This window comes from Ischnura elegans, chromosome 12 (assembly GCF_921293095.1).
Source record: "Ischnura elegans chromosome 12, ioIscEleg1.1, whole genome shotgun sequence".
Lineage (NCBI taxonomy): Eukaryota > Metazoa > Arthropoda > Insecta > Odonata > Coenagrionidae > Ischnura > Ischnura elegans.
This window is the reverse complement of record NC_060257.1, coordinates 92,068,041-92,087,124: the sequence shown is the minus strand read 5'-3', so window position 1 is coordinate 92,087,124 and position 19,084 is coordinate 92,068,041. Positions and strand designations below refer to the sequence as shown.

The window sequence follows — 19,084 nt, the reverse complement described above, 5'->3', positions numbered from 1 at the left end:
TAGTTACATTAGTGCATTTCCCAAGATCCACTATTCCCCTCGATTCAGCACTTGTCTCCCCCCTCTTAAGCTTTCCTCTTCTCCAAAATAAAAAAAACAGTCCCAGCTCGCTCTGTGATCGTAATTCAAAGACCTTAGCTTCAAAAGAAAATATCAAGTTACATGAGAACAATAGAAACGTGTTTCACGCCTCTCCGATTCTCGCCCCCGGAATTTTTTCAGCCTATCTCCTTCAAAGTTCCCAGTTTCTGGAGGTCAACTGCTGCATGAATCACCTATTAGCCCAAAAGGTGTCTAACGATGAATTTCGGCAGTTGGTATTATACTTTTATTAGATTTAAATGTTAGTAATATGCATGTAGTTGAGAAAAGAATCATACCAAACACGATGTATTTCTAATGTTATTTAAGCATTTAAAGCAAGGAAATAGTTCAAATAATACAATGGTGATTTCTGGTGAATATTGATATCCTTGCAGCTGATAGTGAGCTTCACGGCAGTTGATGCGGCATTTTTTTCGAAAACAGGGCATCTGGTTACAATTTACAAGTTATGCTTCAAGTCTCACTTGTCTGAGTTGCTAACGAAGCAATGTCTTCTCAGGATATTTTGTTTCTCCCAACTAGCAAACTGAATTCATCTGCTATTCTAGAGCTACGCTACTTATTGTTAGAAATGAGTGGATAAGTTGCCTTCTCTATAGAATAAAAAATTTCATTGCGTAGTCATACGGCCATGCTTCACCCTCTGCAGTAAGCTCTGCTTACGCCGTATGCAATAGCATTATTGCCGAACTTTACCTCGAACGAGTGGTTCGGAGTCTTTCCATGGTGGGTTGACTTAAAACCAGTGAGTGTTTTCCGTGTGGGTTCAATAAAGTCCAGTTTCATTTTTATTAGTTTTATTTTTATTCGTCTTCGGACCATGGCCCTTCCGAAGAAACAAGTGAGAACTTTAAAAGATGGACTAAAATAATTGAAGATGAAGAAAAGATTCCGGACTAGAAGCGCGTGAATATTGCGGAACGCCTCGGTATGTCTGGTAGCACATGACGGCAGGGGTGGAGGTAGAGCGAGATCCCTCTTGAAAACAAGAAGTGGGATGAATCCGAGGATCAGGTGAGCGTGCCGCTGACAAGTAACACAACATTGCCTCAATCATATTAAAAATTTAATTGCTAGAAAGGAAAATTTTAAATGATACACTATTTTTGGCCTTCTTGATCCATCTCATAACCAATCACTGCATCGGCAAAAGCAGTTGTTTGAGGCATAACACGCACATTTCTCTCGTAAATATGTGTACTTGAAATGGCATTTGATGGATAAGAATTTTTACATCAGACAGAAATGCATAATAGTAGTGAAATTTCCGAGTGGAGTGCAAACATTTTTTAGCAAGGCGGTGTTGTTCATTTAGGATATTTGAAATATATATAAGTCGAATCAACAATATGACCTAAGTGTTTCGATAAAGTAATAACATTCCTGTAATCACCTAAAATCTAGTTTGAATCCATTAATGAATATCATGATTCGCAAAAATCCAGCGTTTCCTGGGACATAGGCACCCCGGCCAAACATTCCCACATCGATCGTTTTCCCTTATTCATCGTTTTTTTCATCCATCCCCCTGAAAAACGACAGATTGAGGTTCCACTGTATAACATAATATTTTCATAATCACAAACAAAAAGTTATCTGGGTGGAGTTGGGTTAAGAATTTTCTGGAAAAACCTATTCACCCCAACAATCGCAAAGAGGGTAATTTTGTGGTCCCTTACTTCATCATTTTATGTGAGAGCTGTGCCTCTAGGGAAGCATTAAAGATCGAACCTAAATGCTCAAGTCATGCTCAAACACAATCATTTTTTGTTGATGGACCACGTAAATTCTTAAAGTAAATCATGGTTAATATAAAAGACATAAAAATGTATGAAAATATGGTGAAATGACTTACTTTGGTAATCCCTCCATTGGCTGATCAACATCAGGCAAAACAGCATGACGAAACTTGCAAGCTGACTTGTCACACTCGCCAAATGATTTCACTTTTGGGCAAAGCAACAAATCTTTTTTCTTCATCATTTCTTTACGTAAGAGCGATTTCTAAAACAAGAGGAAAGGGAGAATCTCAAGCAACATTATGAACCAAACACTGATAAGATTAATGCAATTTTGAAAATCAAAGGATAATACTGAAATTCAGATACTGAAAAAATAAATTATATTTTTTCATCACTAAGATAGAATTTGATGGAGCAGTCAAGGAAATACAGCAAAGTAAAATGCATTCTTCAGGGGAGACACCCACCAAGGAACTTTTTCTTAAGAAAAACATCTTTCCTGTTTCTGAGAAAAAAAAAAGAGTGAATAACTGAAACGGTGAAGAACCAAAGCATGATGAAACACACATTGAAGATACTGAGAAGGATCTACAAAATAATAGAGTAAAGTACGGAAGACATCCTGGATGAGGACAAATTTGTATTCAGAAGAGGCAAAGATATAAGAAAGAAAATGAAGAGGTACAAGTCGACGTTCAGTGCACATGCGGAAGGCCTTCGATAGAGGGGATTGGAATCAATCCTTATAATCCTGAAAAAATCAGAGTGATTCACAATAATGTGATAATTATCCATAATATGGTGGTTTCCTATTTTTTTAAATTGCCTACATTGAAAGATTATTACTCCTGGATACGTATTTCATGCATTTAAATTTTTAGATGATAATATTTTTTATTTTGCAATTCAATGAAAAGTGAAAATTTTCAAGCGGACAAAAACGTGACCGCTAAGTATGAATACTGGGAAAAGCCCGTGTGACGTCTGGATGTTGCTGTGTGAGGCCACCTGGGTGCGAGGCTATGAGCGCCGCTACGACGCAGGCTGCTAGCAGGTAGCACAGTACCCTGCTAGTAGGTAGCGCTTGGCTTAAATAAGGATTGTTAATACCCTAAATGAAGGAAACTTTCCAACCATAGGCAATTTTAATAGATGTTTATTAGAAGAAGTTTCCCTGAGCTCTGTGCCTCGTGCATGCATTGGTAATCTCAGACAATGTAAAACTCCTATCTACTCGTATAGAAACTAGGTCCCTGTGACGTCACGTGGAGTGGCATCGCATGCGTGGCAACTTGGTCTTTTTCAAATGAGGTTCAAATGAGGACCATTGCCATTCGTCTAAACTGGGATTTGTAAAACCAAATAATTTGTATATTATGAATACATTAATGGTGGGTGTAGCAGAGCGCAATCGGCTGCTCAGGACATGGACTCTTGGGGGGAAACCCAGGAGGTGGGGGCGTGAAGCCCTCAACGGGAGAAGGGCTTTTGGGCCCGTTGTAAAAGAGAGAGAATAAAGAGTTGTGTTTTGAACCTCGAAGTGAGCGAACGTTATTTTGAATATCCTTCTCCAGCGAACCGGCGCTACAGTGGGTAACGAATAGCAATCAATACCTTTTGTTTTCTTTGATGAAGGAAACTATTCCCATGAAAACAGAGTACATGAGATAAAATGAAGACCTACCTGTTCCCTGACTCTCATAATTTTCAACATTTACATTGAGGAAGCTGTCACTGAAAAGAAAAGGCATAAGGAATGGAAGCCAGAATGAAGTGGAACAATGGAAAACTTACCGATGCCAAAGCTTCAAGTTCTGGAGGTATGGACATTCCAAGGCGTTGCAGGAATTCAATCAGTCCAAAAATTTCCAAATCAGGTTGATTTATGTCCACCACTATATCCACCGAGCAGTTGCTCTTCTTGTTATCCTGAAACAAGGGCAAAGTATTCCAGTTCACCTTCATCACTGAAACTATAGACACGAGGTCAGGAAACCGGTAGCTATACATATAAAGCAGAAACTTCCTTTCGCAAACATCTACATTACAAACTCAACTTCTCTCCTTGCCCCAATCCTGCATAAAGGGAATACTATAATAGAGAATCTCCAATTTGCAAAACCTCCATTTTATTGTTTTACAAAGTGCATAACCGGCTCCTAAGAGTGACTCCACCTCCATTTTACGCAGTTCATATGCTTGCAATTTGTTGCGACAACAGCGGGAGCTGCCCCATTGGACAAACAAAAACAGTAGGGCAACATTTTCAACCAGAACCACTGGTTAAGAGAAACATAATGTACGTTATAATTAGTGATGCGTCGATTCCAAAATTTTATCGATTCCGATCCCGATTCTGACATTTCGATTCCGATTCTACCGATTCCGATTCCATCGATTCTGATGCCATAGGCTCCAAGAAAAATATCACATAATTCCAGGCAACAAGAAAACCACTTTTAAAAATATTACTCTGTGAAAGAGTCAGTTGACAAAAGCATCTTTCATATCATCACTATGCAATTAAAATATAACAGCTAAATTTCAAAACCGAACATACCTGAAAAGTGCTGTTACATGATAGGTATTACTTTAGAATATTATCACTCATGTTTAAATTTAAAATAAAAGTAACTCCTTTAATATCTATCGTTTATTGATAATATCTTATCATTATCAATAATGTCTCACAAATTTAGTCTCCTTTTACAGACTTCAAATTTTTGCTCAGAAACCAAAGCATCTTCACTCTGTCAGGATACAGCCTGTTGCATTTTGCTTCAGATATTTTTCTGCAGAACTGAATGTCTTTCACTGAACACAGGGGATGGCGGTATGGCAAGAAACCTCTTCACTAATACTTTCATCCTTGGATAGGAGATACAAGTCTTCCAATACTTCCCAGGGAAGGAATTTGGTGGTGCATTCATCTCTGATAAATAAGCTTCCACTTCAGCTTCAACAGTGTTTGCTATGGTGACTTTGGGTACTTTTCCAAATGCATCAATGTATCTTGACCTCCCTAGTCTGAATTTACTCCTTCGGAATATATAGGGATTTCCAAGTAGCACTTTTTGATCTCGAGTCGAGTTGAAAATTACTTGCGAGTATCGAGTCAAGTCGAGTATGATAATTTCTGAACCAGGCAATACAGCATTACATACTACAATATATTCTACTCCAATTTTCTATGATGAATGTCTAGCCTAATGTAAGAAGGAAAATATAATGAGGATGGTTGATGGTTATTGTCAGAATTAGGAGATGATTGAAAATTAATGTGTCTTCAACAGTTCCATAGGGACAATTGAAATTAATTAACCCTAAGTAATATGCTGACCATATATATGTATCCAAACTGCAAGGGAGAGCCCTAAGTATAGTAAATTTCACAGCTATAATAAAGATTACATAATACGTATATGAATCATGTAATATTTGGCCCTTTCAAATTCTCAAGCAGAAAAACCAATTATTCTACATGCTCAGCCAGCAGGTCTTGATGTCTCCATGTTACAGAATTGCTGCCTGCAGCAAATTGCCTTTTGTTACACACTTGTGTGACTGGGCAAGTACTTTCCAGCCAAAATTGCAAGACTTTGGAGACTTTGGAATTTTTATTAAAAATTATACCAACGATTTTTTTGTATCTTGAATCTTCATGGAATTCAAGTGGATGGAGCGAACAAACTACGGTGCAACCTCGATATAACGACACCCCACGGTGCACTTATAAACACTCGCTATAGCGAATTGTCGCTTTACCGGAGGTGGAGCAAATAATAGTCAATATACCTGTAGCGAACAGATATACAGGAAAAGGAGTGGTGCGGTGACAGATAAACATCTATCCGATAAACGTAAGCATAAATCCAGACGAAAGGCGATGTTTTTTTTGCATCACTTAATTTCCTTACTCAAATAACGACTAACTATTCAAACAATTTATAAGCGCCGCACTGAATAAAAATCATGCAAAGCATTGTTTCATCAATCATTATATTTATCGAACGACAGTTTACCACATAAATTTGAGACTGAGCACTACATTAACTTCATTTCTAACAGATCGCTAGCAGTTACAGAGGTTAAGGAGTCTTGATGAAAGTCTTCCGGCGGTGAAACCCTCGCTATGGAGAAAGCCAACACCGAAAGGGTCTCGTAAAAACGAATTTTTTAACACGCTTATTATAGGGTCAATTAACGGTGCATCGGCTATCTCTCGTAATAACGGGGGTGTCGCTATAGCCCGTACTCGTTTTAACGAGGTTCCACTGTATGTAACTAAACTTAAGTTTTGTAGAGCAAAAAACATTCTATACTTCTCACGTCATTAAATCAACCTTAAAATCTCTTTTCTGTTTTAAGTCAATGAAGCCGATTATCCATGCTTTAAATGACGATTTTCAAGGCTAATGTTTTAAAAAACTTGAAAAATCGGCCTCAGTTACCGAGCCTCAGAGTTCCGCGGCGTGTAGCTCAGCCTTGACGCGCGATTGAAAAATCGCTCTTATTTCCTTTGTCGCAAACTTTTTTTCCAAGATTTCTAATTAGTACTCTTTAGACAACTCTACTTTATATTGTGATTCAAATTTTCCGAGTTATATTTTTGTAAACGAAAGATTATGTCTACTTTATGTCAAATTTCACGTGAAAAACGGGTCGGCCATTTTGCGTTGCAAACCAGACAGATGAGAGCCAAAATCTTCAAAAGTCATTGAAAGTATAGGCAAAGCACCAGGTTAAAGGAATATTCCGTTTTTTATTCCATAAAACTCATACCAACTCAAAACCACCTGGATAAATTCAGATTTTTGAGGAAAAACGGTATCTCGCGTGGCATTGAAAAATTGGCCATGTTTGGGCCTCTGTATCTCACTAAAGGTTCGTATTTATGTGAAATGGCATATTAATCTATATCTGGTTATGATTTATGAGTATTAACGCTAAGTTTCAAGTCTTTATCCCCAAAAAGGTCATTTTGGACTTTATTCCAGCTTTTTCCGATTTCGGACCAGTGTGCGCAGGGTAGGAACACGATCGGCCGCCGCAGCTGGCGTAAAGGTATTCGGCGCCCACGTCGACAACTATAGTATATTCGGCAAGCTGAAATTACCAGGCCAAGGCATTAGAATGACTTATCGGCTTTAAAAACTGCATTATTACATGAGTTTCATGATAGCGCTTCCTGTCGGCAGATTGCTGGACCTACTAGCCTCGAAAGCTCTGTAACCTTAACTACTCGACTCGACATTCGTGATGCTACTCGAAACGCTCGAGTTGAGTACCAACGAATCGATTCGAATTTTCGAGTACTCGCACATCCCAAGATATGTGTTTTGTTATTACGATTACGTGGCGCGAAAATTCGAATGACTGTTGGAAACGCGGTCGTATATAAATTTGTGGTTTGAAGTACTACTGGAATCGGAATCAATTTTTCCCTTTGGCAAGGACTCGTTTTCGATTCCGGTTCTTGGTCGAGAATCGAGGAATCGAACCGACCCATCACTAGTTATAATATATCCTGGAGTTTAAGTCAATTTTAAAACAAGTTTCAGCCAACGTTTCGATTTATTTTTAAATCATCATCAGGGCTCTTAACTTTGAACATATTTATTATTTTGAACATATTTATATTTAAGTTAAGAGCCCTGATGATGATTTAAAAATAAATCAAAACGTTGGCTGAAACTTGTTTTAAAATTGACCTAAACTCCAGGAAATATTATATCGTATACATATTAAACAAGGTCAAGAAAAGGAAAAAATATATAGAAAAACATAATAGTCAAATAACACTTTCATCAAGTTTGTGCCTCCAAATTTCTAACACAAATATTCTTTGGTAACCAAAAGAAAAATTAATTTTAAAATATAGAGACGTAACATGTAATAAAAAACACGCAGAGTAATATATCACTTGTAAAAAGAATGATAAGGAAAGTGCATTCCCACAATGCTAATTTTGCCATGACACCACTGACCACAACACAAGCAGTTTACAACCAATCCAATTGTATGTTTCTTGGAAAGGATATCAAAAAAATCAATTTAAATAACATGGCAGTGGAAGAGTATAGAAAAACTCAGGTGCATAGGTTAAAATTGTCATAACAATTAAGAGAGTTTTAGACATACCTTAGAGAAAATATCACGATAATTATCCATGAGGGTTGAGAATCGCAATCCAAACTTTGTCTTTGAATCACAAGGCACTCCCACATGCACGAGGTGATCTGCGTTCCCTATGTTGAATTCCGCAAGCGGTCCATCGGAAATGAGCAGAACAGGTAAGGCACCCGAGAGCTGAGAGCCAAGCCAAGTCTGACGCGTTTCTGGAAATCAACACAAAAGCAACATTCCTTACATTACATTATTTTGACAAGAGTGGAGGAAAAATTCTCTGACTCTCCCAGGCAACACCTATTGTCTTGAGGTGGAAAAAAATAAACATCAATTCTATACACTCTATAATAGTTGATGTCGCTCCCACCTTATACACGTATCTCTCTACACTAGCACCTTGGAAATATGACCTTAGCAATGCAATGACCTCATTGATACAAAGATTTACAATTTAAGAATAGGAGAATCATAATGATGGTAGAGAAGGTCACCCACCTGCAATGTCAAAATGAAGCTGCCGCTCGTGCACAACCAGCAAATTGGCGCCAAGCTCAATGATTTTTGGGGCCAGGCGCTGCACATCTTCCACTGATTCGCAGGCCACCACAAATTTCTCAAATCCCAAGCTTTTCTTCAAAATACCTAATGAATGAAAATTTTACACAATAAAATAAATAGGTGAAACGTTGAAACAAGTAGAAATAGAATAAATTTTAAAACAATTTACGTATCTTTTTTTCTCATGAATTAAAAATGAACTCTAAATTTACTCATAACTCCAATTTTTAAGCAAATATTGTAATAAATAAAAAAAGCATTATAAAATCCAAACACTACATCTCTTTCTGAAACCAATAGACTGATTTTAATAAATTTTGGAACAAACCTTCATTATTGTCAGACAGAAAACCCTTTTTTAAAAACACCTCAGTATCTGGCTGACATTGTCCACCAAATTGCAGCAAAATTCTTATTAAAGCTTATGCTAAACTAATTTTTGGCAATTTTGCATCATTTTTCTCAGCTGAATGGATTGAGGTTTAGGTATTTTTCTTCTCGAAAAATTCCCATGACATTTTAGAAATTATTCCGGAAAATATCTTTATATTCATGATGATTTAATAGGTACCTACATGAAGTATGTTGCGACACCTGCTAAACCAAAATTCACTAACTGTTGATTTACTTTATAGTATTCCACTATAAGTTTTCCTGGATATGACACAATTACTTATACATACCACTTATTTTTTATAGAGCGCGACCCAGGTTTCAATGAATTATTGTCAGAAGATAAAAGATATCAGCGCCTCAAGATGACGATAAGTCAGTGAAATCAGGGTCGCGCTATGTAAAAAATAAGTGGTATAAGTAATTCTGTGACATCCAGGAAAACTTGTCTGCTAAACCTTCAGCTATGCTTTTTAATGATGCAAGTATCGTTCTCACGAACTTCGTTATTACAAACCTCTGGTTTTTAAGTTTGTTTCAGTGAACTACATAATAACAGGAGTCTACTGTATTCAGAAAAATAAAATTGATAAAAGCATGTACAATGAAATTAGATAAACCACTCCTCAAACAGAAATAAATGAAGAATCGACCCTAATTTTAATTCAATGTATACATAAGCCTGAATAGCCAGTTTATATTCTTTCAAGATGCCAAAATTTTAAGTAGAGCAAGTCGGCTAGACAGCAAATCTACCCAGCTCGTTTCCTACCAATTCCTGATGATTAGGGATGCCTAACGCTTCTCTTAAATGAGTCGGTTGACAGGAGACGACAATTTTACTACATGGCAAACAACGACGGCCCTGAAGGGAGTGAGACTAAGAAGCTACCTGCAAGACCTCAACTAATCAAATGAGGAAGCTCCACCTCGAGTAATCAATCACTAATACTAAGACGAATGTTTTAACTAGAAATGGGTCGAATAGCAGATTTCTCGAACTCTAATATCAAATTCGAATATTAACTCATTGCTCGAATATTCGAATACTAGAATTGCACAAAGCTTATTAAACATATGATTCTTATTCTATTTCACTTCATGAGTGTATCAATAAAAAGGTGTACAGTGGAACCTCGATCAATCGTTTTTCAAGGGGATGGACGAAAAAAAACGATGAATGCGGGAATGTTTTGACTAGGTTGCCTATGCAGCAGGAAACACAAGATTTTGGCGAGTAATTGTGATTTCCTAAAAAGGATTCAAACAGGAATTTAGCTGATTAATGGAATATTTTAATTTTATGGAAACAAATTGGGCATATAGTTGATTCAATTAACATCTCTTTCAAACATCCTAATGGGGCACAACACCTCGCAAAAAAATGATTTCATGTCTCGGCATTTACACTGCTACGATGGATTTCTGTCTGATGTATACATTCTTATCTACCATTTCAGCGGCACAATCATTTGATACTCGGCTCCATCCAACTTTTTATTTTTATCAGGTAGCTCGCTTTACCCCCACTCCTACTGTCAAGTGCTAGCGGACAATCCGAGGCGTTTTGCAAATACACGCGCTTCTCCACCGGATTTTCTTCTTCTTCAATTATTTCCAGTCCATCTTTGGAAGTTCTCACAAGATAAGAAGATTATTTCGAATTGCTAGCTGGGAGAAACCAAATATCCTGAGAAAATATCCCTTCGTTTGTGACAGTAGAGATTTATAGCATAACTCGCAAATTGTAACTTGATATATGTTTTCGGAAAACAATACCGCGCATCAACTTCCGAGAAGCTCAGCTGCGAGGATATCGAGTTTTGCCAGAATGCTAAGTCTCCGCCGTATTTAGACATTTATTTCCTCGCGTAAAATGCTTAAATAAAGTCAAAAATACGTCGTGTTTGGTCTTATTCTTTTTTAAATTACGCACGCATTACTAATATTTCAATCCAATAAAGGTGTAATATCAATTGCCGAAAGTCATTTTTAGACAACTTTTGGGCTTATAGATGACTCATGCAGCAGTTGACCTCCAGAAAAAGGGGAACTTCGAAGCAGGTAGGCAGAAAAAGGTCAGTGGGGAGAAAGAAGGAAGGGTGAAACACGATTCTATTGTTCTCCTGTAACTTGATATTTTATTTTGAAGCTTTTCATTCATGGTCTTCCTAATAGGAACCCTGCAGGAGCTGGGGCCTTTTGTTTGATTTCGGAGAGGATGAAAGAGTCAGAGGAAGGGCCGAGGGCTGATGGATGGAGGGGGTAGCAGATTTTGGGAATTGTGCTACGTAGTTACTATCCCACGGCACTGAGGTTCTCCTGGTGGGGGGAATCGGGGATTTTCGGATTTTTTCACCCAACCATTTTCGGTTCCCCTCGTCAAACTCTTTTCACCGCTCTAAAGCGCGAATTTGATCTAGTTCGTCAACTTGCCTAAAACGGCGATGCATGCACTAAAAGACTAGAGTTCTCTACATTTTTCTGAGTCAACTACCAACGACGTGCGTGCGACAGTGTATGGCCCGAAATTCCAAGTATTCGAGATATTTGAGGTCGTACCTTTAGCATAATTATTCGAGACTTCGAATATCGAATACTAGCTACTATTCGAGGTATTCGAATATTCGCGGATACTATTCGCATATCTCTAGTTTTAACCAAGAATTCTTGCACAGCAGGGACAGTTTTACAGGCTGCTTCAATTTTATACTGACATTTCCCTGACTTTTAAGAGACCTTAAAAATTTACAGTCATTTCTAGGTTTCTGAGACGTGTATGAACCCTGAAAAAGAAATAGAGGAGATGGCAAGACCTACCTAGGATGACATTATCAACTTCTTCAATATCACAGTTAGACTTTGAAGGGGTGAGGCTGACACAATCCTGATATCCAACGATATGCAGAGTAGGCTTTAGCTGAGCAAACACGGCTGCCTCCAGGTACGACCCAATGCACAGAAGAGGCTTCTCAATGATATTCGTCACAAAGGACTCCATTTGAGGGCACCACGTCTTGGACGCAGCCACAAACTTCACCACCTGGTACAAATCGGAATCCCCAGATGGATTTGATTCTGCTGCCAAGCGAGCCCTCTTCTTCAGCAATAGCTGACACTCCCTCAATATTTCCTTCACCTGCACGAGACAAAGTTCTTACAATTTAAAGAAATTCTTTCGAAAGGTATGCCTTTACAATGGAACGATTGAAAGAAGCAACTTATACCCTGATTTCAGTCAAATAAAAGTCTAAACCTGGTACCACATTGAAATTAACACATAGAAAAAAAAATCTTTATAATGAACACTCAAGAAACAGCCATTTAATTTATTTTGCTAACTTTATCACGACTGAAATAATTAGCCAATTAAGGCAAAGGTGCCAAATGGCAAATTAACTGAATTTGTCCTTGTTAATGAAGCAAACCTTCCCCTGCCTAATATCCTTGGAGCCAGTTCTTTTGATTATTTTGTCATAACTAATTTTTCCCTGACATCAACGATTAGATTGCCAAAATTTTCCCTGACCCATTTCCATTCTCCTGATTATTCCTCGACAGCCCCGAACTCTAACAATCTTGTTACCTCTGACCCTTCTACATATATTAAATTATACAATTTCATGACACAGGCCAAAAAGTGAATGTACATTTGTACCGTCATTCTACCCCAATGGATAATTAGATTCAATTTTATGTAGCAACTTAAATTTCCTTTAGCAGTTAATTTTGGCTCCACTCTAGTTCCTTTTTACCCACAGATTGAATATTACATTTAAGTGACTGTCAAAGTTACATCATAGAGTGAGCCCATGCATAGACTAAAAATTCCATCAAAGGATATTAAAATTTTGATGTATTGGACAAAAGTTAGAGAAATAAAATACATAGTGCATAATTACCTCTGGCAAGAATTTTTTCATCATTGTATCAGTTTCATCAAACACCAGATGACATAGTCTATCAAAATTGGTTATTATTCTGCTTTTTGCAATAATGCGTAAGAAACATCTGGGAGTAGTAATCAGGATCTCACAGCCATTTATAAGTGGTATCTGAAATGCATAACCATACAAGTATTACAATACATTAATTACCATGGGATATGCCTTTCGATAAAAAGAAAAATCCTGAATTCTGACAAGAACACACAGTCATTATTGAGATGCAGAGAATTCTGGGTGGCCACTCTTAAACCCCCGACCAAAATCATATTCAAATGACTTTCATTGGTCAGATGGCTAAGGAAAATTCCTAGAAAAGGCATCACGAAGCAAACCTGGGGCCTTATTCACGAAGGCCTCGATTTTGTCGAATCCTCGACAATGTCGAGACGGCGACGTTTCCGTAAGTTGCAATTCACGAAGCTTATTGTCGCCGTTTCGAGGCCGCGCCAGACGGAAAAAATATCGAGGCGACGTAGGCCTCGACAATTATTTCGAGTCTTGTTGATCCTCGATTTACAAGGAGTGCAACTGCAGCTGGCAAATTTAGAAGTTCATAGTTCAATAGTTGACGTACTTAAGACGGTGATCACGGTCTTATTTCATATATTTAAGAAGGCAAAATAGGTATAATGATACGTATAGTTGTATAATTCTATAATATGATTATTCCAAAAACTGAAGTTTCATACGGTTGTTTCGTGAGCTATCACCTGTGAACTGGCCTTTCAGTTATTTTCTGGGAAGAATCGTGATTAAATATTCGCCACCACGAGTCATAATAGAACTATATTTTTATAGCGGATTTCACAGCCCCTAATTTTTTGGGGATAGGCAATACTCATGAACTCCCGGTGACTGATTTTGGGTTGTGTTCGCTCGTGTTGATTTAGTGATTATTATTAGGGGTCGTGTTCTTCATTCTGTTGTATGTTAGCTCTGTTTTCTGCTGTCGGTGATCGATGTAGCTATGCTGGAAAAGAGGAAAATCTCTGTTGTATAATTGAGAAAATGAACTACTTAATTGAGGCTTATTTTTTTACCCATACGCTTGCTCGCCAACATCAGAGCAATTTTTAGATGTAAATGAATGTGTTTGTATTTAACAGTGCGTGGTTATTCTCTTCGAACTTCATCATTTATAGAGTACCAAGTACGTTATACGTGTATATGAGTAGTATGATATTACTATTTTACAAATTGTGTTCATAATATTCGTTCATGATATTGTGCATAGCCTTTCGTTTCATTGGTACTATCTTGTGATACCGTGTGGACTATAAATTATTGTTTTCATTGTGTATCAATTTCCTGATATTGCATTTTTTATGACCGTGTACCATATCATAAATCCTATAGTGTTTACGTTTCACTTACACTTTCCTAAGCTATTAAGGGACGATAATTGTGAGATATTTTTGTGTCACCCGTAGGTATTGCTAAGGCTTTATATAAATTTCGCTGGAGTGTTATTGATAAGAATACCCTTACATACTAAGAGGTTTTTACTAAAGATTAAGATTCGCAAGATTTGAGAGCAAGTACCACTTTTGAATGATGAAACAGAAATCATTATACAGTTTAATGTTAGCACAGGTTTTTAATGAATATTTTACAGTGGAACCTCGTTAAAGCGAGTACGGGCTATAGCGACACCTCCGCTATTACGAGAGATAGCCGATGCACCGTCAATTGACCCTATAATAAGCATGTTAAAAAATTCGTTTTTACGAGACCCTTTTGGTGTTGGCTCTCGCCATAGCGAGGGTTTCACCGCCGGAAGACTTTCAACAGGACTCCTTAACCTCTGTAATTGCTAGCGATCTGTTAGAAATGAAGTTAATGTAGTGCTCAGTCTCAAATGTATGTGGTAAACTGTCGATCGATAAATATAATGATTGACGAAACAATGCTTTGCATGATTTTTATTCAGTGCGGCGCTTATAAATTGTTTGAATAGTTAGTCGTTATTTGAGTAAGGAAATTTAGTGATGCAAAAAAACATCGCCTTTCGTCTGGATTTATGCTTACGTTTATTGGATAGATGTTTATCTGTCGCCGCACCACTCCTATTCCTGTATATCTGTTCGCAACAGGTATATTCGCTATTATTTGCTCCACCTCCGGTAAAGCGACAATTCGCTATAGCGAGTGTTTATAAGTGCACCGTGGGGTGTCGTTATATCGAGGTTGCACTGTATTTGATAAGAATGTAATCAATGCACTCGGCACATGTAACATATAAATATGAGCTTTGTTTTGAATGGTATATGATCTGATTATCATTAGAATCAGAACTTAGATTTAGCACGAGATATTGAAGCAGTATGTAATTGTAAGAGGGATAGGTTACAGGATGCATCAATAGACAAGTAATAATGTTATTTGGGTGACATCATGTAATATAAGTGATGGTTTTATTTACTTTTGAATGCTTAGATGATAAATTGATACTCAATTATGAATAATAAGTTTTTGTTCTAAATGATAAGTGTTCTTGCATGACATGCATATTGATAATTTTTTCATGCTCCTATCTATTGCAAACTTATGAGAAGGCTGAAAGTAATGATGATACATTCAAAGTTGATTAAACATTTATAACCACCCTTCATGAACCTCTGTAGCAATTAATGGATGATGATATCGCCCTAATTTGGCTAAGGAAGAGAAGAAATTTAAGGAATAGAGGGGGATATGTACCTTTTGAAATGCCTGATGAAGCTTTTATGGGGATGTATATACTATCAAAGAAATTTTAAGCTTCTTTTTAATTTCTGATGCAACTATATTTTTTAATGTAAGCAAATCAATTTTCTTTATGAAGTAGGTACTTTGCACTCTCCATATTCATGGCCAAGGGTCATATCAAAAGTCAGCTGGCAGTGACACTAATGTATTTAGGTTTGAGCATTAGAATAAGATGCTTTATGGATGAGTTGACTGAAGCTATTAACTTCTTTGATATGGTTGCCAATTGGCTACCTTTCCTAGTGAGGAGAAGATGCTTTATGGATGAGTTGACTGAAGCTATTAACTTCTTTAATATGGTTGCCAATTGGCTACCTTTCCTAGAAGGGAGATGAGTCGAGATTTAGTTCAAATACTTTGATGATCTTGTAAAAATTATTTAATGAGCAAATTTACCAGGATCGTTGCGCCAGTGTAAAGTCATATGAGATACATGTTTTCAAAGTGTAAGGAGGTAGAAACTGCTGTTAAAGCATGTTTATGTAATTTATGTGGAGTAGATTAATATAATCTCATTAAATTTGCCTGTAACAATTCATACTTAGAAAATTATGTTAGCTCCTTCCTCTATCTAGATTTGAAAAAAGATATAACACCATGATAAATTTTGTGTACCACAATTATTTTACAGGAATTACAGAGAATCTAGGTTCCCTGGAGTAGTTGGCTTTGTTGATGGAACTCATGTTTCTATAAGGGCTCCTTCTACATACCAACACATATGTAAATAGAAGAGAAGGGTACGCCCATTAAATAAATAACCTGATTGAAAACATTTAGTTAATCTTTGTATGCCATCATATACTGGATTAATTCATTATATAGATAATTTTTTTCACCAACTTGAATAAAATGAGTGTTCACCTTTCTATATATATGTGATAGTGACCTCATGATTCTAAATTGTGTCTCAAGATTCTCTTCAAGCTCTCATGATTCATATGCCTGGGGCAATGGTGAAGCCCACGATGAAATGAGAAGGGTATTGGAGAGCGGTGTTAGGTCAGAACATGTAATTGAGTAGGTCTTGATAATAAATGATTATTTCAACCAATTCTCACATAAAAATAATAGAATGACATAGTTCTAACAGTACTATGGACAGACAACTATCACACTGCTGCTTTTAGTACAGCCTTTTGTAAAGGTTGAAGTTAATTTTGCATCATGAACACAAAGCTCTACACTGCAAAGCTCGATCCACTGTTGAGAGGTGTATTTCGTGAAATCATTAGCCTGATGCCTCTATAGCCATTAAAATATGCCATTATGTGATAATGAAAACTTACCAAAGGTTTAAAAAAAGACTTGAGAAATGCATGCGATTTACAGGTATGCTAACGAAGTCATAAAACTAACAGAATGGTCAATGTAAGGTGTTATTATTATTATGAGATCATTAAGAGACTATCTTTTTGCAGAAATTGGGATTGATATTGTCAACAACACAACATTTGCATATAGAATATTTTATTGAAGCAAATGATATATATACAAATGAATTCATGTTGACCCTTCTCTGGCTATGTATGTGACAAAAAAATCAATACTTTATCCTTGTATGATTAAAAGATGAATGTAAATTTCAATGTTATGATATGAATTTATAATGATATATATTTAAACAATCTTCTACACTCATCTTATTTCCACATGGAGGTAAATTAATTATTTATAGTTCACTCAGTTACTCTCATCAATTAAAGTTGAAAACTCTGAGGGTCCCTCAGAGGAACAGCATACTTCTTTTACTCGCCAAAGCTAGGAAGAATTTGTGATGAAGAATCATATTTTATGCCTAATTATTACATGATCTGGGCTTGACTATCTGTGTTTGTAGAGAAGTACCTGTCCCACCACAAGTGAAGAAAGATAGTCCCTTCCCACCTGCCCACTAGGGGTGGAAGTATGGTGGGCTAGGTGTATCATGTACAACCTCCCACACCAAGGCCTCAGTTAATTATTTCACTGTCCTCAGAATCTCTCTTCCCTGTTGATGATTTTATTGATATTCTACATTCAATCCTGCTCCCAGCATAATGTTTTACCTTGGAATGCTTTAAAATAGTGATTTTAATGGGAAAAAATGTGCTGGAGGAATTTCATTTCATTTTTCATAAAGTTGGATGCATTGCATTTAATATTGAATTAAAATCCCACACTTTTCACTGGCATCCTTTACTATGTGGCAGGCCATCATAATATACATATACTGATATTTCTTTCATTGTGTCTGCCAAACTAGTTACAGCTATAACCTTTGCCTTGCTGTGCTCTGCCCTTTCCTTTGATGCCATACCCATTATAATTGGAAAAATCATCTGCAAAAATAATAGCCTTGTTCTATAATAATCTGAAGTCTTTAATTTAATTAAACCCCCCAGTGCCTTAAAAACTGTTATGACGTCATGTATTTTCTAATATCTAAATCATGGATTGTTTTTGGATTATGTATTGATACAAGAATAATAATATTAGAAAATTAAAATTATGCCTCTTACTGCCTTGTATGTATTTAATTTAATAATGTATGTCAAAAAAAACCTGAACTCATTTGATCTAAACTGTCAAATACACCAAATAAACACATGACAAAAACATGATATACATATTGAACCGAGGTCATCTAAACTTGCTAGTGAAGGACCATATCATAAAGGGGCCAAACTTTTTAACTTACTACCACCAGATATCAAAGCAATCCAAAATAGCAACTCATTCAAGCACAAATTAAAAACGCTTATATATCAAAATTCAATTTATTCACTAGATGAGTACTACGACTTGTGTAAAAAAAAATATATGCTAAAATAAGCTAAAATATGTACCACTGTCATCTGTCCTTTATGTTTTTTATCTCATGTGTTGTTTGTCCACTATGACGTTTTCTATGTTACACTGTAACCAAGCAGAAATAAAATTATTATTATTATTATTATTAACTAATGGTTGTTCGTGAGTTGTAAGGCAACATGACAATATTTCTATTGCAATAGCAGCTGAGCAATTAGGGATCTTTTTGTCCCCTATGTACCTACTATGTCTGTAATTAGTATTTCTTACTAGGTATAGGTCGCTGCTTACTTTCTCTGGCCCTTGATATGACACTTGGAGGATTTAGGTAAGGAAGGGCTCAGGCTGCAGGGGAATGATTCTCTTCTGCTGGGAACGTTTTTAAGGTTGAAGCCAATGGTTATATTTCAATGTGCTTGGTAATTATATTTTCAATTGCTAATACATATATGGCTTTGGATGAATTCAAAATTTACAGGGATTTGGAATGGAAGTTGGTGGGATTAAGTTGATACCACAAATATTCTAAAGGAGTTAACTGGAACTGCCACTGGGTGCTTCCGCATGGGGTTGCTCCCTCTGCTTATGCTTGATCTGTGCCTTTAGGAGACTTATACTCTTGTCACTCGACTCTTACCGTGTAAAATGAAAACTATGCATTAATTAATG

The 19,084-nt window shown here is 36.7% G+C and overlaps 1 protein-coding gene across 1 annotated transcript in view; it reads right to left on the bottom strand.

The window, feature by feature from the left end:
• The window catches only part of LOC124168773, a 136,407-nt gene that overhangs the window by 62,201 nt on the left and 55,122 nt on the right, over positions 1-19,084 (bottom strand). Inside the window, exons 12-17 of the mRNA XM_046547064.1 lie at positions 12,830-12,982; positions 11,748-12,066; positions 8,472-8,618; positions 7,989-8,185; positions 3,642-3,776; positions 1,961-2,109 (exon numbers count right to left, since the gene is read on the bottom strand). Of these exons, the coding sequence (XP_046403020.1) occupies positions 1,961-2,109; positions 3,642-3,776; positions 7,989-8,185; positions 8,472-8,618; positions 11,748-12,066; positions 12,830-12,982 (1,100 nt within the window). The remainder of the gene's footprint in view (positions 1-1,960; positions 2,110-3,641; positions 3,777-7,988; positions 8,186-8,471; positions 8,619-11,747; positions 12,067-12,829; positions 12,983-19,084) is intronic.